The sequence below is a fragment of the Canis aureus genome, chromosome 14 (genome assembly GCF_053574225.1).
Source record: "Canis aureus isolate CA01 chromosome 14, VMU_Caureus_v.1.0, whole genome shotgun sequence".
Taxonomy (NCBI): domain Eukaryota; kingdom Metazoa; phylum Chordata; class Mammalia; order Carnivora; family Canidae; genus Canis; species Canis aureus.
In genome coordinates this window covers 46,833,458-46,854,099 of record NC_135624.1, presented here as the reverse complement: position 1 = coordinate 46,854,099, position 20,642 = coordinate 46,833,458, and the positions used below count along the sequence as shown (strand labels likewise).

Here is a 20,642-nt window from a genome sequence, read left to right as displayed (position 1 = left end):
TTAATAGTTTCTATTAATTGAACTTCTTGAACTAAATCCCCAGTAGAAGTACACATTCTTTATTTTAAATGTATGCAAGAGGTCAGTCAAGGGCCAAAATATTGAACTGAAATAATTACTGTTGATAACTGCTGATTATTACCATGGGAGGAAGTGCTATACAGGTAAATAAAAAGCTAACTCATAGTATCTTTCGTTTTTACCATTATCAAAGAAATCTTTGTATGGTTTTGTCATTTTTAGGACCCTAAATGGGGAAAAGTTGACTTTACTCAAGCAACTAGCCCTTATGCATCTTTAGAAAAGAATGCTCACGCCTGGCTCACTCAGTCCCGATTTGTCCACCATGACCTGAACACCAGACCCCACATCTGATGCTGGGGAGACAGAAGCAAGATACTGTCCTACATCCCAGGGGCAGCCTCTCACTGAGACGGGGCGAAGGGAACCCTCCACAGCAATGAGGGACATGTTCGATGTCACTGTGGCTGAAGAGCCCAATTTGAATCTTCAAATACAACATGTTGATTTTGGAAGAAGACAGAGGCATAAAGTAGGAGTGTGGTACCCAGATGCATGGTTTTATACTGGGAAGAGTTACATGTTCTTAGTATTTCCAAACACACTAAATCTGAAGACATTCTTCAATCCTCTCATGTGAGAATGAAACATATACCCAGACAGTCTTCAAACAAGTTTAATCTCGCAAAACAGCAGGAAAATGGGACAGCTGTATGCACGTCTGTTACTGGGAACCAAAAAAAGCTCACCCACACTCGCGGTGAGTTCCCAGTAGGTCTTTGTCTATTCTTCAGGATGAACACACACATATTAAACTGTTAATGACAACAATCTTTAATACTGTCTTTTGACGCTGGGAATTTTAGATCGTACTCCTAAAATATTTGTCACTGGAATGACAGAAAGGTATGTTTTGAGATTATATTACTCGACTCTCATAAAATATTAACCCAATAAACCTCAGATCATGATAGTATCTACCATTTATAAAGACATCCTGAATTCTGTGCTGGGAATGAATACATGATAACTTTAATCTTCACAACAGACTACCTATTATCCTCGTTTAGGCTGAAAACACTGAGGTTCAGAGTGATTGAGAAAACTCAGCCAGGGGCCACACAGCTTGGTGAGTGGTTGGTTACCCAAGCCTAATCCAAGTATCTCCGACGGAGGGAGAGCCCCCGTGGCTATGAGAGCTCTGACAAAGGACGCAAACACTCCAGCAGTAAGTTGGCAAGAAGGCACATAGCCTCTGGCAGCCTACCAAAGAACACGAGGCTTGGAAGAAAGGACTAGTATAAAAAAAAATGTGAACTTCTGTCATTCAAGGGGGAAAAAAAAAAGAACTAAAGACATACTTCATTTGGAAAACTAAAGTTAACAAATTCAAATATTTGTACCTAATTTAAAAGCACTCAACTGGATACATTCAACAGAAAGCTCTCCAAGTGTGTGACACGACTCAGTAGATGTGAACAAAAGTTGCTTTTAAAGGATTCACTTCTGACCCGACTTCAGTACCATCTGACCCCACACAGACCCACAAGCAGCTAAACCACAATCCTTCACTGCCCCCCCTCCCCGCATGGCCTCACTTCCCTTTATTCAGTTTCAATTTTATGGTCAACCCTGTTATCACTTCCTTATGTGTCCTCTCTACCCCTTAGCTCCTCTCTCGTTTCTTGGCAAAACTCTTAACCCTAGTTGCATTCAAATCCGTTATATCTAAACCTCTGCTGTAGCACCTACAGGTCGAGAGCACCTGGAAAGAAACACTGCACCTCCGATCGGTGTCACTTCATGCATGGACATGCTGCCCACTGCGCTAAGAAGGCACCTGCGGATGTCACCTGCGGACATGACTGACCATGAATCACGAACTGGCCACGCATGCTGACTGCAATCCCCAGCACTCCCACTCTCATCGCCTTCCCACTGTCACAGACTATTTCCTCCCTTCTCCTCTAACTTTCCCTCCCTCTCTCCTGACTTGCATCCTGCTGATGACCTGGTTTCTACTGTACTGAGAAAACCAAAGCCAACAAACCACAACTTCTACAGGACCCTCCCCGCTCCCCACCACCCACCTAACAGCCCACCACCTCAGACCTTTTCCCAAAACTCCAGACTCCTATACTTGACCCCCAACGAGGCAGCCCATCGCTAGATGGAAACAGGCACAGAAGTGCCCTACTGCCCCCAAACCTGCATTCGCCACAGATTAGCCCTAAGAGTTGATGGCAGCTCCACTCTTACAGATCCTCAGCCCCAAAGCCTCTGATTCATCCTGGGGCCCTGGCCTTTCCTCAAGACCCATATATCGGGCCACCTGGGTGGCTCTGTCAGTTAAGCATCTGACTCTTGGGTTTTGGCTCAGGTCATGATCTCATGTTGTGAGATCGAGCCCTGCATCAGGCTCCACGCTCAGCTCGGGGTCTGCCTAAGATTCTCTCCCTCTTCCTCCAATCCCTCACCCTCTCGCTCTCTCTCTCAAAAAAACAAAACAAAACAAAAAACAAAAACAAAAAACCATACAATCAGCAAATTCGGTTGGCTCTACCTTTAAACTACATCCAGAATCTCACCATTTGGCATCACCTCTACCACTATCACCTAGTCCCATTAAAATCCACGTTACATCCTGAATTTTCCACAATTCGAAACTCTCTAGGAGGTTCTAATCTTAATTATGACAACAGCTGTCGGTATCACATTTATCTGCCTCCCAAAGTCCTCTCCAATCTATTATTCCTCCCCTCTTTCCTGGTCCCCCCTACAGCAATCCCTGTTCTCCTTCCCAGTTTTATTTCACATAGAACTTTTGCATCACTTTCAAACATCATAAAATCACTTTTTTATCTTAGCTCTTGTGGTCTCTCCTCTCCATGAGAGGGGGAATTTCTATCTTTTTTGTTCACTGATATAGCCTAGGCCTAAAAAGCATCAGAGTAAATTTCCAGTACATATTTGTAGAGTGAACATATGAAGTAAGACCCTTCTCATGTGCAGCAAACACCAGAACACCCGTAACAACTGGGTATACACCAGCTCCACAAATTATAAAGCTTAGTTATCTCCTGATCTCACTATATCTTTCATTGTACACACTAAAGTTATTAGGGTTTCATATTAAGATTTATAGCACATAGGGGCTCAGTTGGTAGGCGTCTGACTCTTGATTTCAGCTCAGGCCATGATCTCAGGATGGTGAGACTGAGCCCTGCACTGAGCTCTGCACTGAGAGGGGAGTCTGCTTAACATTCTCTCTCTCCCTCTCCCTGCTCCTCCCCCCATTTGCATTCACTCTCTTAAAAAAAAAAAAAAAGATTTACAGCATGTTACCCTAAAATGGCCACTAACCAGACTATGCAACAAGAAGATATAAAAAGGGAAATAAAGGGATACCTGGGTGGTGCAGTCAGTGAAGCGTCTGACTTGCTGTTGGCTGGTCGTGATCTCAGGGTGGTGGGATCAAGCCCCACGCTGGGCTCAGTGCTCAGTGGGGAGTCCACTTGGACTTCTCTCTCCCCCTCTCCCCCTGTCCCTCCCCACTGCCTTCTCTCTTTCCAAAATCAATAAATAAAAATCTTTCAAAAAGTGAACATTTAAAAAAGGAAACTAAAACAAACAGGCTCTATTTTTAAAAATAGCTGACGTATTTGAATTTCATTGTTACAAAACTCTTAAGGAGGAAGTTTTCTGAAAACTATTTGAGAGTGGAGGAAAAGTATTTCAAGATGATAAGGCTTAACAACTTAAGTAGAAAATTCACAATTTTAAGGCTGGAAAAATTCTTAAGTAACCAATGAAATATAAACAAGAAGACTGAGGTTCAGAGACACTGACTCATCCATGATTACACATCAAGTTAGTGGCAGTCACATAAAATAATCCAGTTGTTCACTCCATTTTATTACTCATTCATATACAGGTAGGGTTTTATTAATTCCTAAACTGCACATTATTTATAAATGTGTCATTAATTAATAGTTTAAATATAAGATTTTAGGCTTGCTAATAAAATTTTGTATGAGAGCGTGCTTAAACTATATTTAAAATCACTAAGATTTATTCACATTTGTATCTACCTTAAAATTTTCACAATTTGTAGGCTCTGCCCTACTGTGTCATGTTCATCTTATAAAAAAGTCCTATTATCACTCACAACGGGCTACTTTGTACATTGATATCTTATAAAAGCATTATTAGAAACTATTCACTTCTGGTTGAAACATTTACAAGAGCATAGTTGGGAAAAGAGCATGAACAAACACTGGACACGGACAAACTACAAATACATATGGAAAGATATTTCCAACTTCACCAGTAATCTAAAAAAAAAGCAATTAAAGCAGAGTTAATATTTTCTTGCACTAAATATAGCTAAGAATTTCTTTATTCATAACGTTCAATGAAAGCAAGCTTTCATACAGTGCTGGGGTAACCTAGTCTGCTGCTTCACTTCTCTGGAGCCAAAAGGTAATATGCTTTAAAATGTTCGTCCTCGTTGGCCTTGAGTAGAAAGATGATCAATTCAGCACCGGAAAGGACACTAACCCAAATGTCCAGAAAAAAAAAACTGCTAAATTGTGGTATATCTGAATGGAAGCAAAATACAGCTGTTTAAAAAATATTCTAATGAATTTTTATTAAAAATATGTTTGGGGGCACCTGGGTGGCTCAGTCAGTTAAGTGTCGGCCTTTGGCTCAGGCCATAATCCCAGTGTCCTCGGACTGAACCCCACGTTGGGCTCCCTGCTCAGTGGGGAGTCTGCTTCTTCCTCTCCCTCTGCCTCTCCCTACCACTTGCATTCTCTCTCTCAAATAAATAAATAAAATCTTTTAAAAACAAGTTTGGGGTTTATCAGGTTTTAATCCATGATTTAGACCCATATACCAGTATGAACTCAACTGGAATATATAAATTATTTATATATATAAATTTGGAATAAGATACCTTTAAAATGTTAACACTGTTTTTTTGAGATGGTACTTAATAGATAACTTTTAAATATCTTTTGTAACTGCCCATATTTTTTACTATGAAAATATATTTTTACTTTATCATTAGAAAACAGATCTCTAAAAAAAAAAAAAGAAAACAGATCTCTGGGATGCCTACATGGCTCAGTGGTTGAGTGCATCTGCCTGCAGCTCGGGGCATGATCCTGGAGGCCTAGGATCGAGTCCCCCATTGGGGTCCCTGCATGGAGACTGCTTCTCTCTCTGCCTATGTCTCTCGTGAATAAGTAAATAAAATCTTTAAAAAAAAATCCAAGTATACTGAAAGAATATAACCTGTATATACACATGCACTAAGAAAATACTTTTATGCTGGGACTCTAACTTTATATAGAATTAACTAATTATAACTTGAGTGATCAGAGTAGGAATCTATATCATTCCCCACCTCCACAAAGGCACTCAGGATCTCTAATAAGAAAACCTGATTCCCCCAGGCACAAACTCCCTACTGAAGACAAAAAAAAAAAAAAAAAAAACCTTTTCCCCTTACGAAACACAAAAAATGTTTAGTTTAATTATGTCTTTTGAAGCCACCTCAGTAATAACACACAGGCATTTGAAAGGGCATACAGGTCAGAGAATTGTCTTCCTTAGAGGCCTTTTAAACTAGACCAGGCACCTGCCCACCAAAACCCAGCGAATATGGCCCACTCATCAAGGATCTTACCATAAGCCTATGTTCTCAAACTATCACAGATCAGAATCACCTAGAATTTGTGAAAGCATAGCCTATGTCCCTACACACACTCACACACACACATACACACACACACAGCAGTTTCAGATTCAATAGGTCTGCAGTAGGAAGGAAATGCTTATTTCTAACAGAAAATACGTATTTCTAACGGGAAAAACTTATTTCTAAATATACTTTCTCCATGTAGTCATTATCATTAAATATTTTCATGCAACTAATCATTTCTATCCCAATAGTGTCTATATTACTGTGGTTCAAATAATTAGTGAAACTACTCTTTCATATACAAGAAATAGGGTATTTTCTGGATGCGTAACCACAGAAATTTTATGTATTTATTCATGAGAGGCACAGAGAGAGAGGCAGAGACACAGGCAGAGGGAAAAGCAGGCTCCCTGCAAGGAGCCCGATGTGGGACTTGATCCCAGATCCTGGGATCTGGACCTGAGCCAGAGGCAGATGCTCAACCACCGAGCCACCCAGGCATCCCAACCACAGAAATTTTTTTAAGCCAAAGAAAATAACATGCTCAAAAGAATGAGGGATTAAAGGGGAAAAATGGAGTTCTCTGTAGCTAAAATGGAAAGAAGTTAACTGTTGAAGGATGGTATACGCTTATAAAACTAGAGGTTAAATCAGTAGACCACATCAAGTGTTTCCCAAAGGTTTTTTGCAGATTATTAACCTGAGTTCTAAATATGAGTTAAATAAACACATCAGAGTAAAATTTTAGGTCATATTTTCCTTTAAAAGTATATGGCATCACTGGATAGATGATGAAGACCAGTATTTCTTTAGTTGAACTGTAAAAACATTTCAGTAGAACGGATAAGAGATTTAATTAATTTCTAAAAACTATTGTAGATTCATTTCTGGAAGTGTTGAGTGACTTAAAATACCTTATAAATATTTCATAGAGAAGCCTCATGTCACAATGGCTAAAAAGTACTTCAGCACATGACTTAATGTAACAAAAGCCTAGATTACATATGTCATCTACAGGCATACGCTGGAGATATTCCAGTTCAGTTCCAGGCCACTCTGACAGTCAGTCCAATGAAATTTCTGGTTTCCCAGTACACATAAAAGTTAAGTCTACCTTATTCTGTCGTCTATTAAGTGTGCAATAGCATTATGCCTAAGAAAACAATATACATACCTTAGTGCCTATCTGTCCTAATTTAAAAATGCTTTCTTGCTAAAAAATGCTAACCATTATCTGAGTTTTCAGCGAGTTGTAATCTTTTTCCTGGTGGAGGGTGCTGCCTCAGTGTTGATGACTGCTGACAGATAGGGGTGGTGGCTGCCGAAGGGTAAGAGTGACTGTGACAATCTCTTAAAATAAGACAACATTTGCTGCATCTACTGACCCTTCCTTTCACAAATGATTTCTTTGCAGCATGCGATGCTGACTGACAGCATTTTACCCAAAGAACTTCTTTCAAAATTGGAGTCAATCCTTTCAAACCCTGCCACTGCTTTATCAACTTTTTTTTTTAAAGATTTTATTTATTTATCCATGAGAGACACAGAGAGAGAGAGGCAGAGATATAGGCAGAGGGGGAAGCAGGCTCCCCGTGGGGACCCCGATGTGGGACTCGATCTCGGGACCCTGGGGATCACGCCCTGGGCCGAAGGCAGGTGCTCAACCGCTGAGCCACCCGGGCACCCCTTTATCAACTAAGTTTAATATTCCAAATCTTCTACCGTCATTTCGACAATCTCCATGGCATCTTTACCAGCAGTAGACTCCATCTCCATAAACTACTGATCACCATAGCAAATATAATAATATGAAAATCGTAATGATCAAAAAGCTTGAAATATTTCAAGAATGACTAAAATGTGACACAGAGACACAAAGTGAGCAAATGCTGTCAGAAAAATGGCACCGAGAGATTTGACACGGGGTCACTGCATACCTTCAGTCTGTAAAAAACTCTATTATCCGCAATGCACAATAAGCTGAAGTGCAATAAAACGACCTATGGCTGAATTCAAATGGTCTCAACACATATATTTAAATCGTCCCTGAGGCCTGTAAGTGTTACAAGGGATGGTATATGAACACCAGTAAGGGAACAAGAAAGCTGCACATGGTATTAAGCTAATGGTGTGCACTGGAATTATAAAATGGATTTATAATAAATGGCCAATTCCAATAATCAACACAGTGCTACCCATCCCTCCAAAAACACATTCATCTCCGGGATGCCCAGGTGGCTCAGTTGGTTAAGCGTCTGCCTTCAGCCCAGGTCATGATCCCAGGGTCCTGGGATGGAGTCCCACAGCAGGCTCCCTGTTCAGTGGGGATCTGATTCTCTCTCTCCCTCCCTCCCACTCCATCCCCATCGCTTGTGCTTTCTCTCTCTCTCTCTCTCTCTCCTCTCTCTCTCAAATAAATAAAATCTTTAAACACACACACACACACACACACACACATTCATCCCAAATGAGAAGTGATGATATAATTAACTGTTTTCAAAAAAGCAACAAATGCATCTGCAGTTAATAGAAAAATACAAGCTCCAACAAGTGATACTGATACTCGGTCAGATTGACAGTCTGCCACTTACCACAAGCTCTTAGCCCCTCTGGGCCTCAGTCTCCACATCTGTAAGATGGAAATAACATTGTCCACCTCACAAAGCTTTGTAAGGAAGTTTATTAAATAACGCACAGTGCCTAAAATGCTAGATAACTTCATCTTTCAACTAATGTTTGTTGAGTTTCGACTATATGCCAGGCAATGTTACGGATAACAGAAATAAACCAGGGAATAAAACAGACAAAAATCTCTGCCTCGGAGGAGTTACCTTCTAGTGTTCATGTAATTTACCTTGTCTTTGCCCCACACTGGGTACTTCGGAAAAAGAATACAAGTGCTCAGATTAGGTCAACATATTCAATTCAACAACAACAACAAAAAAAAAGATAACAATAGTGTAATCACACGCTATAAAAATTTAGAGAGTAGAAAGTCCTATGGGAAGACATGAAATGAGGCTGGAAGATGGGAGTGGATGGAAGGCTCCTGGGAAGAGCGAGCATGTTAAATGAACTTTGGGAAACATCTACAATCTGGGAGGAGAGGTTTGTAGATTTGAGAAAAGGAAATACTATGAATGGAGGCTAGACGGCTAAAATACCCTGTGTTCGTGGAAGTACTGCTGACTAGTTCAGGTACAAAATAAGGAGGGGAAATTAAGATAGAAATCTGTGTCAGGACCATGTAAGCGCTTTTTTTTTTTTTTTTTTTTTTTAAGGACCATGTAAGTTCTTACTAAGATGAGGAACATACTTACTTTGAAGGAAATGGGAAATCACTGGAAACATCTAAGAGGGTGCGATAAGACACGGACATTTAAAGGACTTCTTTGCAAGAAGCTGAAAGACACATCGGACTAGGGGAGAAAAGGCAGGGAGACTAGGCTGGAAAAGGGAGCAAAGTGCTTCAGAACACAGGTGGCCACCTAACAAGGAGTGCTATCATTAAAGATTTCCAAAGGCACCTGCCAGTGCACCTCTGTGACAACAGCAGCACCCATAGAGGGCAAGGGCCCACACTCCTGTTCCCCCCATACCTCCTGTCCTTGGCCTGTCACCAATGTTGCATCCTTACCACCATGTCCTCTATCCATACGTCCCTACCATTACCCCATCTGGACCATGACCCAAATCAAGCAGGCAAAAAGTGTGACAAATTGGGCACCGGGGTGCCCCCTCCTCTTTTGCATCAGCTTAAGTGAGATGTTACAAATTTGAGACAGGGAGATGGTATAGGACTCCACTGCCCTCAGGTGCCAGGGTGGCTCAGGGGCACCTGGGTGGCTCAGTCAGTTAAGGGTCAGACTCTTGGTTTCGGCTCAGGTCATGATCTCGGGGTTCTGAGACCGAGGCCCCACCTCCCACCTCCACCCCCCAGCCCTTCAGGCTCCACTCTCAGCAGGAGGCTGCTGTAGATTCTCCTTCTCCCTCAATACACCACCACCACTACCCCCATGCTCACTCACACGCTCGCTCTCTCTCTAATAAATAAATCTTTAAAAACAAACCAACAGGGATCCCTGGGTGGCGCAGCGGTTTGGCGCCTGCCTTTGGCCCAGGGCGCAATCCTGGAGACCGGGGATCGAATCCCACGTCGGGCTCCCGGTGCATGGGGCCTGCTTCTCCCTCTGCCTATGTCTCTGCCTCTCTCTCTTTCTCTCTCTGTGACTATCATAAATAAATAAAAATTAAAAAAAAAACCAACAAATAAAATAATAAAATTCCATTGCCCTATTCAAATGCCCTAAAACATTTCGCTTTTCTCTCAGTCCCTGGTTTACAAATCTTAAAAGTATGATAAGAGTTCAGAATCAGGCATTTTTCTCACCTGGCAAGGTGGAAATATTGATGTTTTAGCTGAGGGACATCCCAGGTAAATAGACAGAATCTTTGTGATACAACTCTGAGAACACCTCTCCAGGAAAAACTTTAGTGAAGAAAGGATATTCTAAATTAAGATTTTTAAACCATAATCTTATGAGCCTATAAGGGAAATGAGAATCTTTTTAAATAGTGCTATTTATGAGAACAATAACAGGAAGAAAAAGATTTCCCAACGTCTTTGGATAATTCAAAACTGATTTCCACCCTCTTTATCATAAGCTACTTTTTTTTTTATTACCTTTCCTACATCAAAAGTTGAAGTTTTATAAATTTGTTTTGCTAACAGAAAAACACTCCTATCCCTCCTCCTCATTCAGAGAGGCCTTAAATGGAATAGGTTGATTTCAGAAAAAGAAATTAGGGAGTGTTTAATTAAGGCTCAGCGGCTTGAGCCCCAAGTAGATGTGATCAACAGGAAATGAAAAGGAATAAGGCTTTAATCAGTCCAGCACTGCTAATTATTTCAAAAAACAGCCAGGGGCAGAAGAGTGAATGTGACAGGAGTAAATTTTACCTTGGGATCTCCCTTATAATCCAAACATTCCCACCAGCAAATATAATCCAGAAACAATGACGACACCTGACATGGGACTACCCACCATACAGGCTTTGTGAAAGAAGGGAGAGCTCACCTATGTGGTCTTCATTCTAGAATGAGCTGCTTTATTAGGACCGTGACTTGCTTTTCCTGATAACTCAAATGTATTTATTGTAGCAATTTTAGAAACTACAGATTAATACCATAAAAAAAACATAAATCACCCAAATATAAGTAACATGAACATTCTGGTTATTCTCCCCCAATAAAGTAGTTTCTGTGCATAGATTGGATTTTTTTTCAAAAGTTAGATTTTTTAACTTTTCATTCCTTCTATCATGAACATTTTTCTGTACCATTAAACAAAGTCTTCCTTCCCAACAACTTCACACATTTTAATTTACTTTTCATGTTTGTTAATACGATGTGTAAAAATGTGATAAATTTTTTCCATGCTTAGGGTTCTCCTCCCAACCTTAAAAAAGTCCACTTTTCCCTTTTGTGATTGCCCATTTATGTCTATTTTCCATTGGGCATGATCTTTCACGTGGGTGTCTCTCTCTCACTGTATTTTATCGTATCTTTTGAAAAGGGCTTATAGTATGTAAAATGTAGACAGTAAGAGTTTTAATTTCAGTTTGGGTATTTCTTGGTAATATTTTTCAAAACAGTATTTTTGTGATTATAAAAATAATAGTTGCCATAAAAGATTTGGGAATATGAGGGAAAATATTTTTAGAAAGCTCTAACTCCACCACCTACAAATCCAATTTCTTTTGCATATATGTCAGTGAATATACCCATTGATACAAACAGGAACTTGTAGGCAAACAGGAAGTACAACAGTCTTGTTCAACGTTCAATATTTGTTAATATAGAACAATGTCTGACATACAGGAAGAGTTTAATATGTGAGAAAATCCTATTTTATATTTCAAAATTATCTTCTACACATTCAAGATACTAGTGTTAAATTTTGCTTTTTCAACCCAATACACTGCAAGGATCTTTTTGAATCATGAAATTTTTTCAAAAACTATTTTTGAACTGAATTTTATCAACATACATATATAGTATATTAATTATTTTGCTATTGGGGGCTTAATTATGTTTCTTTTTCTTTCATATTACAGATAAGATGGTAATGGACAGATTTATAAATCTTCATATAAAATTCAGATGATTTCCTTGGTATGTATTTCTAGACCCGGGATTATTGAGTCAAAGCCTGGAAAGATTTACAGGCTTTAATATATTTTCCCATATTATTACATCCAATCGCTATAAGAATACACCCTCCATTTAGAAGCATAAAGAAAGATTCCATGAAGGCTACATGTCTTCTACAAAACTAGTACCATTATTACTTCTTACTCTAATAGTGCCACTAGGTCCATGAAAAGGGTTGTTTCTGTGGCTAAGAGGATTCCTAAAACAAACAAACCCATCTAAGATAACAGGAAGGGAATGTCTTCAAGAGCATACACTCACTTCAAACCTCTTCTTAAGCAATAAGGAAAGCTACTCAGCTGCTCTAACTATGGCCCAGAAGTGGTGATAGCATCCAGCACACACACTGTTCCAAGAGTTGATCAACAGATTCTCCTTTTTTTCAAGCACTGACAAGAGATTAAATGTATCTTCACCAATGTGTTGGGTTTTGAGACTCCCCAGGTGATCTTGCTTGTAGCATTTTCTTTGCTTTCCCTTCACTAAAAAGACTTCTTCTAACTAGATCAGCCTTCAACATGTGCACATTTTTACCTCTTAATCTAAAAACTGAAAGAAGTTTGTCTAACCAATGAGTCATTTCCTTCATTTCACTGACATCAGAATAAAAAAACAACCTATTTCATTTCTATTTAGGTTCACTAAGTAATTGTACTGAAAAAGTATTTGGTCCCTGCTATGCAAAGGTCAGGCATTCCTGAAATCCTGTGTTGTTTTTTTAAGATTTTATTTATTTGAGAGAGAGAGAGAAAAAGAGAGAGTGCACTCAGGAGCATGAGCAAAGGGAGGGGGAGAAGCAGACTCCACACTAAGCAAGGAGCCTCACAAGGGACTGGATCCCAGGACCCCCAGGGATCATGACCTGAGCCAAAGGCAAAAGCTTAACCAACTGAGCCACCTAGGTGCCCCTTGAAACCCAGTTTTAGACTGCTTGGATTTCCCATTCCTCGACACAATTTAACAAATGTTACATCATCAGTGTCATTTTTAAAACTCCCTGAAACTTTTTTGAACAGTTGCTTAGCTGCCTATGTTGAATACATGAAGTGTGACCTCATTTCAATAAAAACAATCTATCTCAAAAAAAAAAAAAACCCACCAATCTATCTCAATGTAGGTATGTAATACCCATTTGTAAGGACACATAAGCAGACATCACTTCTTCCCGTGGCTTGGCTCACACTGGAGAAATGAAGCAGTTGAAGGTGGTGAGTTGAAGGTGTAGTAGTTACAGGTGACCATGTGTTATCAACCTGCTCCTAACAAACCCCCCCCCCAAAAAAAAAAGAGTTTTAGGATGGTACTCTTTGCAGAAATTTGACCTAGTAGATAAAAACTCCTATGTCCTCCGGAGTTTTCTGATAGAGCAATGGGATGGATGCTGGATAAGGGGCCCCGATTCTTGGGCATCAGTGTTTGCAGGCGCTTCGGAGCCAGCCTCGCCGTCAGACCACAGAACAGGTCTTTCCTGCAAAGAACTTGAGCGCCAGGAGGCGGGAGGGCCCCGCGGCCTCCGGGGCAGCCCGGGCACCTGGGGCGGCCTGTCGCCAGGTGAGCGCAGGTCGGACGCGTCCCGGGCCCCGCCCTCCCGCGGTCCCCCCCGCGCGCGGGGACCACGGCGGGCCCGGTGGCAGCGCCCCCGCCACCACTAGGAGCGAGCCAGCTCCAGCGGAAACACCCCCTTCCTTCCCAGGGAAGCCCCGCGCCACCTGCGGGGTCCCCACCTGGACGCGCATCCTCCTCGCCGCGCGGGAGACCAACCTGGGCTCGCTCCCGCCACGGGAGTGCGCGTGCGCGGAGTCCACCTCCGCGCGAACCCCCGCGCGCTCGGAATCGAGAAAAGCAGCTCCTCCTTCCAAATGGACATCCAGGGGCTGGAACCGCTCTGCCTCCCCGCCCCCCTCCTTGCTTTTCTTTTTTTTTTTTTTTTCTTTTTTTCTTTTTTTTTCTAGCTCAACCACAGCCCTCGAGGCCACTTCCGAGGCGCTTCGGGGGACCCCGGGAGCAGCCGTCGGGGAAGCGGGAGGGGAAGGCGGGAAGCAGCGGGGGAAGTGACCCGGGCCGGGGCGCCCGCGCGTCCCGCTTACCGGTGCTCGGTCCGCACACATCCCAGCTCGGCGACCGCGACGCTCAGGCTGCGCGAGGGAAGCCGAGCACCGCCCCGGGGCGCGGAGGAGGCCGTGCTTCTGCGCCCGCCATCTGCTCCAGCGGAGGCGCTAGGGGACGGGGGCGGAATCAAGTCTCCGAAGACGGGCCCCCAGGCCGGTTGCAGGAGCCCGAGCCCGCCCGCGACCCCTCGGCCTCCTCCGGGTCCGCCTCCTCCTCCGGCCCCGCCCCGCTCCCGCCAGCAGCCAATCGCCGGTCGTCCGCCCCCGTGACGTAGGAGGGGGCGTGGCCTGGGAGGCCGGCGTCCCCGCGGCTGCTGGAGCGCAGGGCCGTGCAGGTGCTGCGCTGGCCCCCGGGCCCTGCGGGTCACCCGGCGCGCGTCGCCTAGACCTGAAATGCCTGGCAGTTATTTATTTATTTTTTTTTAGAGCGCAAAGGGATCGAGTCTAAGCATTTAATGGTATCCTTTTATAACTGGGAGAGAAATTGAGAAAAAGACCACAATTTGGATTTGCCCCCCCCACGCCTGTCTTCACTCAGTCTGCACGGGCTTTGTGCATATATACCTGCCGTGGTCTGTTAGCTTTTAAAACTCAGGGATTTACTTTTTTTTTTCCTTCTAAATAAATTACGACAACCCAGTTTGGTCTCTCAAAACTTCTGACCTCGGGGATCCCGGGATGGCTCCCCGGTGTAGCGCCGCCTGCAGCCCGGGCTGTGATGCTGGGGACCCGGGATCGAGTCCCACGTTGGGCTCCCTGCGTGGAGCCTGCTTCTCCCTCTGCCTGTGTCTCTGCCTCTCTGTTTGTGTCTCATGAATAAATAAAATCTTTAAAAAAAAAAAAACTTCTGACCGACTAAGTGCTTTGAGAAAGGAAAGGAAATTGAGAAAAGACAGAAGCAATCGTGGCAATACTGAAGACCAAAATCTAATGATCCCTGGCTGCCACTGAAACAAAAAGCAACCCCCCCCCAACTCTTTTGTACATCTTACGTTTTCTCAAATGTGCAGCCCAAGTGAAGGAAACTCAAGGATCCTATAACGTTTCCCTAGCAGCGAGGAGGTCTCCAGGGCAGATTCAGGGATCCGCTTGGGAGGCTCGCAGACTCTCCCAGACCAGGCCGGGGAAGCCAAACAAGCTCCTGCACCCGCGGAGATGGTGCCTCTCCCAGCGGGGAGGAACGAGTTCTGGGTGTGGCTTGCTCTGATGCCTGAATCTGGAAACCTCCTTCTGCAGGCAAGGGCTAGTCTCTAGAGTTTACTCAACTCTGGGAATACATCCAGCTTCACAGCGCAGACACTCATGGACGTGGCCTCTGAAATGTGTGGCCTTGGTAGCATGCTTTGCAGTCCTTTGAGTGTCCCCAACGTGATTGAAGATCAAATCTTCTATCTGATAGCCAGTCTTCCTGAGCATACTTAAAATTTACGATGGGCCTCCCAGAGCTTCCCCAGGCAGCTGCGAAGCTGCAACCTGGGTGGAGGGCCTCCCCGGGAGGACTCCTACCACGACAGCTCAGGCGGGGGCTGGTATCTGCGGCCTGTTGGGATCGCTTCAATCAGGGGTTCTAACCAGCTACACAGAGTCAACTGGGCAGCTTGATGATGCCAAGGCCCCGCCCAGGTCAATTAAACTGGAATCTCTGGAGGTGGGGCTCTGGCAATTTTTCTTTCTAGCTGTCCGAGTAATTTGAACCTGCAACAAGGGTTGAGAATCTCTGGCTACGATTTAAATTATTGCCTTAGAGAAGAATCTGCATAATAGATGTTTTTTAAAAATGCGGTAGCAGGGGATCCCTGGGTGGCGCAGCGGTTTGGCGCCTGCCTTTGGCCCAGGGCGCGATCCTGGAGACCCGGGATCGAATCCCACGTCGGGCTCCCGGTGCATGGAGCCTGCTTCTCCCTCTGCCTGTGTCTCTGCCTCTCTCTCTCTCACTGTGTGCCTATCATAAATAAATTAAAAAAAATGCAGTAGCAGAATGATGTGAAATATTTTGTAATATAACTTAACCTTATATATGCTTCATATATTTTACATGAATATAGAAAATTTCTGGTAAGATACGCATCAAAATTATTTATTCAGAAGGGAAGGATGGCAGAGTGAGGAGGGGACGTTATTAGCTTTCTATTCGTATCTGTATCATTTGACAAGGAAAGGCGCGTGTACGCCATTTATAATTTAAATATATTCAGTCAAGTTTTAAAAATTCATGCTTATGAATGTCATTGCAAACAGCCACTATTAAAGTGGGCTTCAGTTTCTTTTTGCAAATGTGCCTCTAATATCTAATTTTCTCCTGAGGATTTTTTCTGTTTTGTTCTTAAAAAAGAAAAGATCCATAAAACTCTTTAACACATTAGCTACCAAAACATAAGCATTAATCTACACACTCATTCCCAAACTTGATATTTACTTCCTTATAATTCATGTAATGTACCTATCATCCGATAAATTTTTTAAACTAATATACAAAGTATAGAATATAGATGTAAGGAAACTTCATCTTTTCCAACTGGAAAATTACTTGTAATTAGTATCTCAGTACTGATAGCTTCATAATCAATTCCCAGTAGGTGGGATCCCTGGGTGGCTCAGGAATGTAGCACCTGCCTTCGGCCCAGGGCATGATCCTGGGGACCCAGGATCGAGTCCCACATTGGGCTCCCTGCGTGGAGCCTGCTTCTCCCTCTGCCTGTGTCTCTGCCTCTCTCTCTCTCTCTCTCTGTCATGAATAAATAAATAAAATCTTCAAAAAAATTCCCAGTAGGAAACATGGCATAGTGGCCAAGTGCCTAGGTTTGACCTGGCTTTAAATCTTAGCTCTGCACAACTTTAGATAAATGATGTAGGGTACCATCTCTAAGCCACATAAGTAAAATGAATCCAGTAATATCTACCACAGTGTTACTAAAATTACACCAAGTCATATAGCTGCTTCACTAAGGGCTTCTCACTGTGTAAATAACAGGTGCTTAATAAGCGATAGTTATTAATCCCCTGATTTCTATTTTCCTCTCTTAAACATACCCAAAGATTAGCATGGAAGCAATGGACTAAGAATTTATCAGGAAACATTTTTATAAAACAGTAAGTATGATTCTTCCTATGACTGTTGATACTTCTTATCCACTTACGCATGCTAAAGAGCAACATTCATTCTTTCAGGTCACTGCTTTAGCATAGAACATGGAAAACAATTTTTTTTTGATTTGCCTCGAAATATTTTACATATAACAAGTGTTTCCCAACGTGACACACAAGCTGTTTCTGATCCATAAACAACCATTTCTTTCTCTCTATACTTCTTAACAGAGTATGACTCAGGCAGAGATGAGGATGTTTCCCAGGATTGGCTTCCTGACCAACTTTTAGACAAAAAGGGGATGGGTCAGTGCCTCAAGCAATAAAGACTTATCTCTTACAGACGAACCCTGATTTTAGTAATATCTTCTTGCATTTTTTTTTCTTTCCTTTTTTCCCTTTCCTTGACGTTTACTGAGCGTTAGTAAAACGTTGCTATGTTAGGCACTATTCTAAGTGGCACTATTCACATCTGTTACCGCACTTAATCCTCTTGTCACCAAAGTTGGAGCAAACTCAAGTGTGAAGGATGAGAAGTCAACCAAATGAGAGGGTAAATAAGGGTGAGACTGTTTCAGACGGAGGAAACCTTCTGGAGGTGGAGCAGCTATCACGTTTGGGATTTCTAGGTCATCTTCATGTGATAAGCATGGAGATTTTCACAGGACACTGGAGGCTTTGGTCTGATTAGGTTGGCCATCTGCACCATGGTTTGACATTTCTGGCTTATATTGCGGGGGCGTTCTAATGACCATAGTCAACCCTCTGTTCCATTCCTTTTCCTACCAAAGGTCCACACCTCATCAATTTCCAACCCTGCAGACTCTCCCAGCTGTTTCTCCTCTGTACCCAGGTTGTGTCTGCAGCAGAATGTTATGATAAGAAGCTAATGGAAGACTGTAGTTAATGGAGTCTGCATTCTTGATAAACAAACTTTCTGTTTATTGCTGGGCGATTCCTTATCATTCTCAGCCAAGCCCTCCTCTTCTGACAAACACTGACTGAGCACCCACCAGGTGCCAGGACCAAACAATCTCAGCCTGGACTCACCACCTTCACTCACCAGAAGCGAGTGCACAGCATGCTCAGATGGATCTAAGCACAGTGATGTGTAAATCTCAGTATTTACACACACACACACACACACTGCATTTCTGCATTTCTATGTAAGCAGTCTTCCCTCCTTTAAAGAAGTTCATTTCTCTCCAGAGTGGAGATCTCTGGCCACTGGCTCTTGCCCCTTCCACAGCCTTATGTTTGCAGTTATTGCCTCTTTATATCTTTACTCTGTTTCTCTTCAGTGGATTCTTCCCCTGAACCTACAAATATTTAGAGATAAATATATATGTTCTGCACACCAAGGAGGAGGAGGCGAAAGAAGGCAGGAAGGGAGGGAGAGAGAGAAGGAAGGAGGCTCATGAAAAGAAAGGAGGGGAAATGACAGAGAAGGCTTTCTTTTGATCTTGCTATTGTTTCAGATGGAACTATGGCTTTATTTCTCTCCTTAACCCCATTACTGAAATTCACTGGAACGTATCTCAATCACTTGCTGACTCCGTAAGCCCCACACTCTGATTTCACTGTCCTTTTCTCCTCTGAACTTATCAATGGTCACAGTTCCAGTTGTCAGATTCAGTGGTTTCTCTCCCTGCTTCTGGGAACTCCTCTCTTGGGGACTGTTAGGATACTTCCTGGTTCTCTTTTTAATTGTTTAAATTTAAAAAAAAATTTTTTTTTAAGACTCTTGTCTGGCTCATCTGCATCCTTCTTTCAGTGTTAGGTATATGTACTCTCCCAAGGACTGCTCATTCACTTTCATGATGTGGTTATGGTCTCTAGCCTGAGGACTTTCCAACTTTCTGCCCTCTCCTGAGCTTCAGGTGTGCATTTCCAACTGTCTGCCAACCACTTCCTTCTCTTGATAGCAGTAGCATCTTGGTACCTCCAATGCCGCATGCCCTTCTCTCCACACCTGCTCCTACCATCTCTCCTTCCTCTTTGCCTACCAGGCTCTGCTGTGGGGCCATACCTTTGTCGGTCTAGCAAGCCAGGTGGGCAGCACACCAGAAGCTTACTGCCACGGGAGATCTAGGAAGAACTCGGGAGTTAGTTACTTCAAGAAGAACGTTCAGGCCGATTTGATTGGCCTAGCAAAAATCTTAATCATCGTAGGGGCTGGATGACTCTAAGAAGAGCATGTTCTTTGTTTAGAATCATCTTTCCTTTCTCTAAGTATCACCAAAGGAACTTAATGCCAGTTTGTGAAATGCTAATACCACAATGTCTACTATAGAGGTATGAAACCGGTGTTACGGGGTCTAAGAGATGGGGAATTCATTTTTCTCATGGGACAGGGGATCTAGCAAAAGCTTCATATGGCGTTGTCACTTGAGTGGGGTTTCTGAAATGTGTAGGAATGCCCTGGTGGAAAAATAAAGGAAAGGCCTCTGGCCAAATACCAAACAGCAGGCAGGTAAGAAGAAAAGCACAAATACATTGGAGTATATGGCACACTTGAGAATTGGTTACTTTTTGTGAGACCCATGCAGAGTAGAGAAGGAGAGAGTGTTAGGACTTCACCGTGCAGGTTTCTGAACACAAGAGTGTGGTCAGTCTTGTGCCATAATAAGCTAAGCACGCTGGACAGGATGGACACTGCAGGGTGAGAGAGAGAGAGAATAAAGAGATGGAATCCTGAGGCAAAGCTCTGGCAGTGGTGTGGAAAGGAAGGCATGCACTCAAGAATCTTCACAAGGTCAAATCATCCCTGTTGAGAAAAACAGGAAGCGACAGGGCTCCGTCCCACACCAGAGGTTGTGTGGCTGGTGGGAGTGTAATTGCTCTGCAGTCACAAGGCCACTCGGAGGATCCCGAGCTGCAGGAGAGAGAGCCCTGACCTGGGCAGGCTGATTAGCAGAACCCTGGGAGCTGTGTTTTTGGTCTGATAGATGATACATGTCTTAAATGGTGAGAGGACGTGGCATTACTCCATTAAGTTAGGAGCTTCATTAAGCCAGTGCAAGTGTCCAAGGTTCCATGACCTTCCTGCCATCTACTGGGTGAAGGGCCAAATCTCTTCTTCGAAGTATTTGCCAAGGAGCCTCTCCTTCTCTGGGGGGATGTGTTCTGAGATCCTGGACATGCCAATACTTTGAAGCCTATATATACTATGTTATTTCCCTACATATCCAGGCCTACAATAATGGTTAATTTCCAAATTAGGCACCGTAAGAGGTTGACAACCATAACTAATAATAAAATAGAATAATAATACCCTGCAATATGAGCTGTGTAGAGGTGGTCTCTCCCTCACAGTCTTCCTGTCCTGTACTCGCCCTTCTTCTTGTGATGAGGTCAGATGACAACACGCCTCCATGAGGAGATGAAGGGAGGTGAATGACGTAGGCGGTGACATAGCATCAGGCCACTATTGCCCTTTCAACTGTATATCGGGAGGACCTTCTGTTACTGGACCACAGTTGAACCCCAGGTAACTGAAGCCACG

General features: G+C 43.1%; 1 protein-coding gene across 6 annotated transcripts in view; it reads right to left on the bottom strand.

Moving 5' to 3' along the window:
* ATP10D (ATPase phospholipid transporting 10D (putative)) overlaps positions 1-14,279 on the bottom strand; it is a 98,745-nt gene extending 84,466 nt beyond the window's left edge. Inside the window, exon 1 of one of the 6 annotated variants that reach the window (XM_077847930.1) lies at positions 14,033-14,279. Coding sequence is in view for 3 of the 6 variants with exons in the window: in XM_077847931.1 (XP_077704057.1) it covers positions 13,670-13,812 (143 nt within the window). In the remaining 3 variants the exon portion in view is untranslated. Of the gene's footprint in view, positions 1-3,429; positions 3,563-13,669; positions 13,922-14,032 lie in introns of those variants that run through there. The other 5 variants (XM_077847925.1, XM_077847931.1, XM_077847929.1 and 2 more) reach the window with 5 other exon arrangements.
* Positions 14,280-20,642: the final 6,363 nt, after the last annotated feature.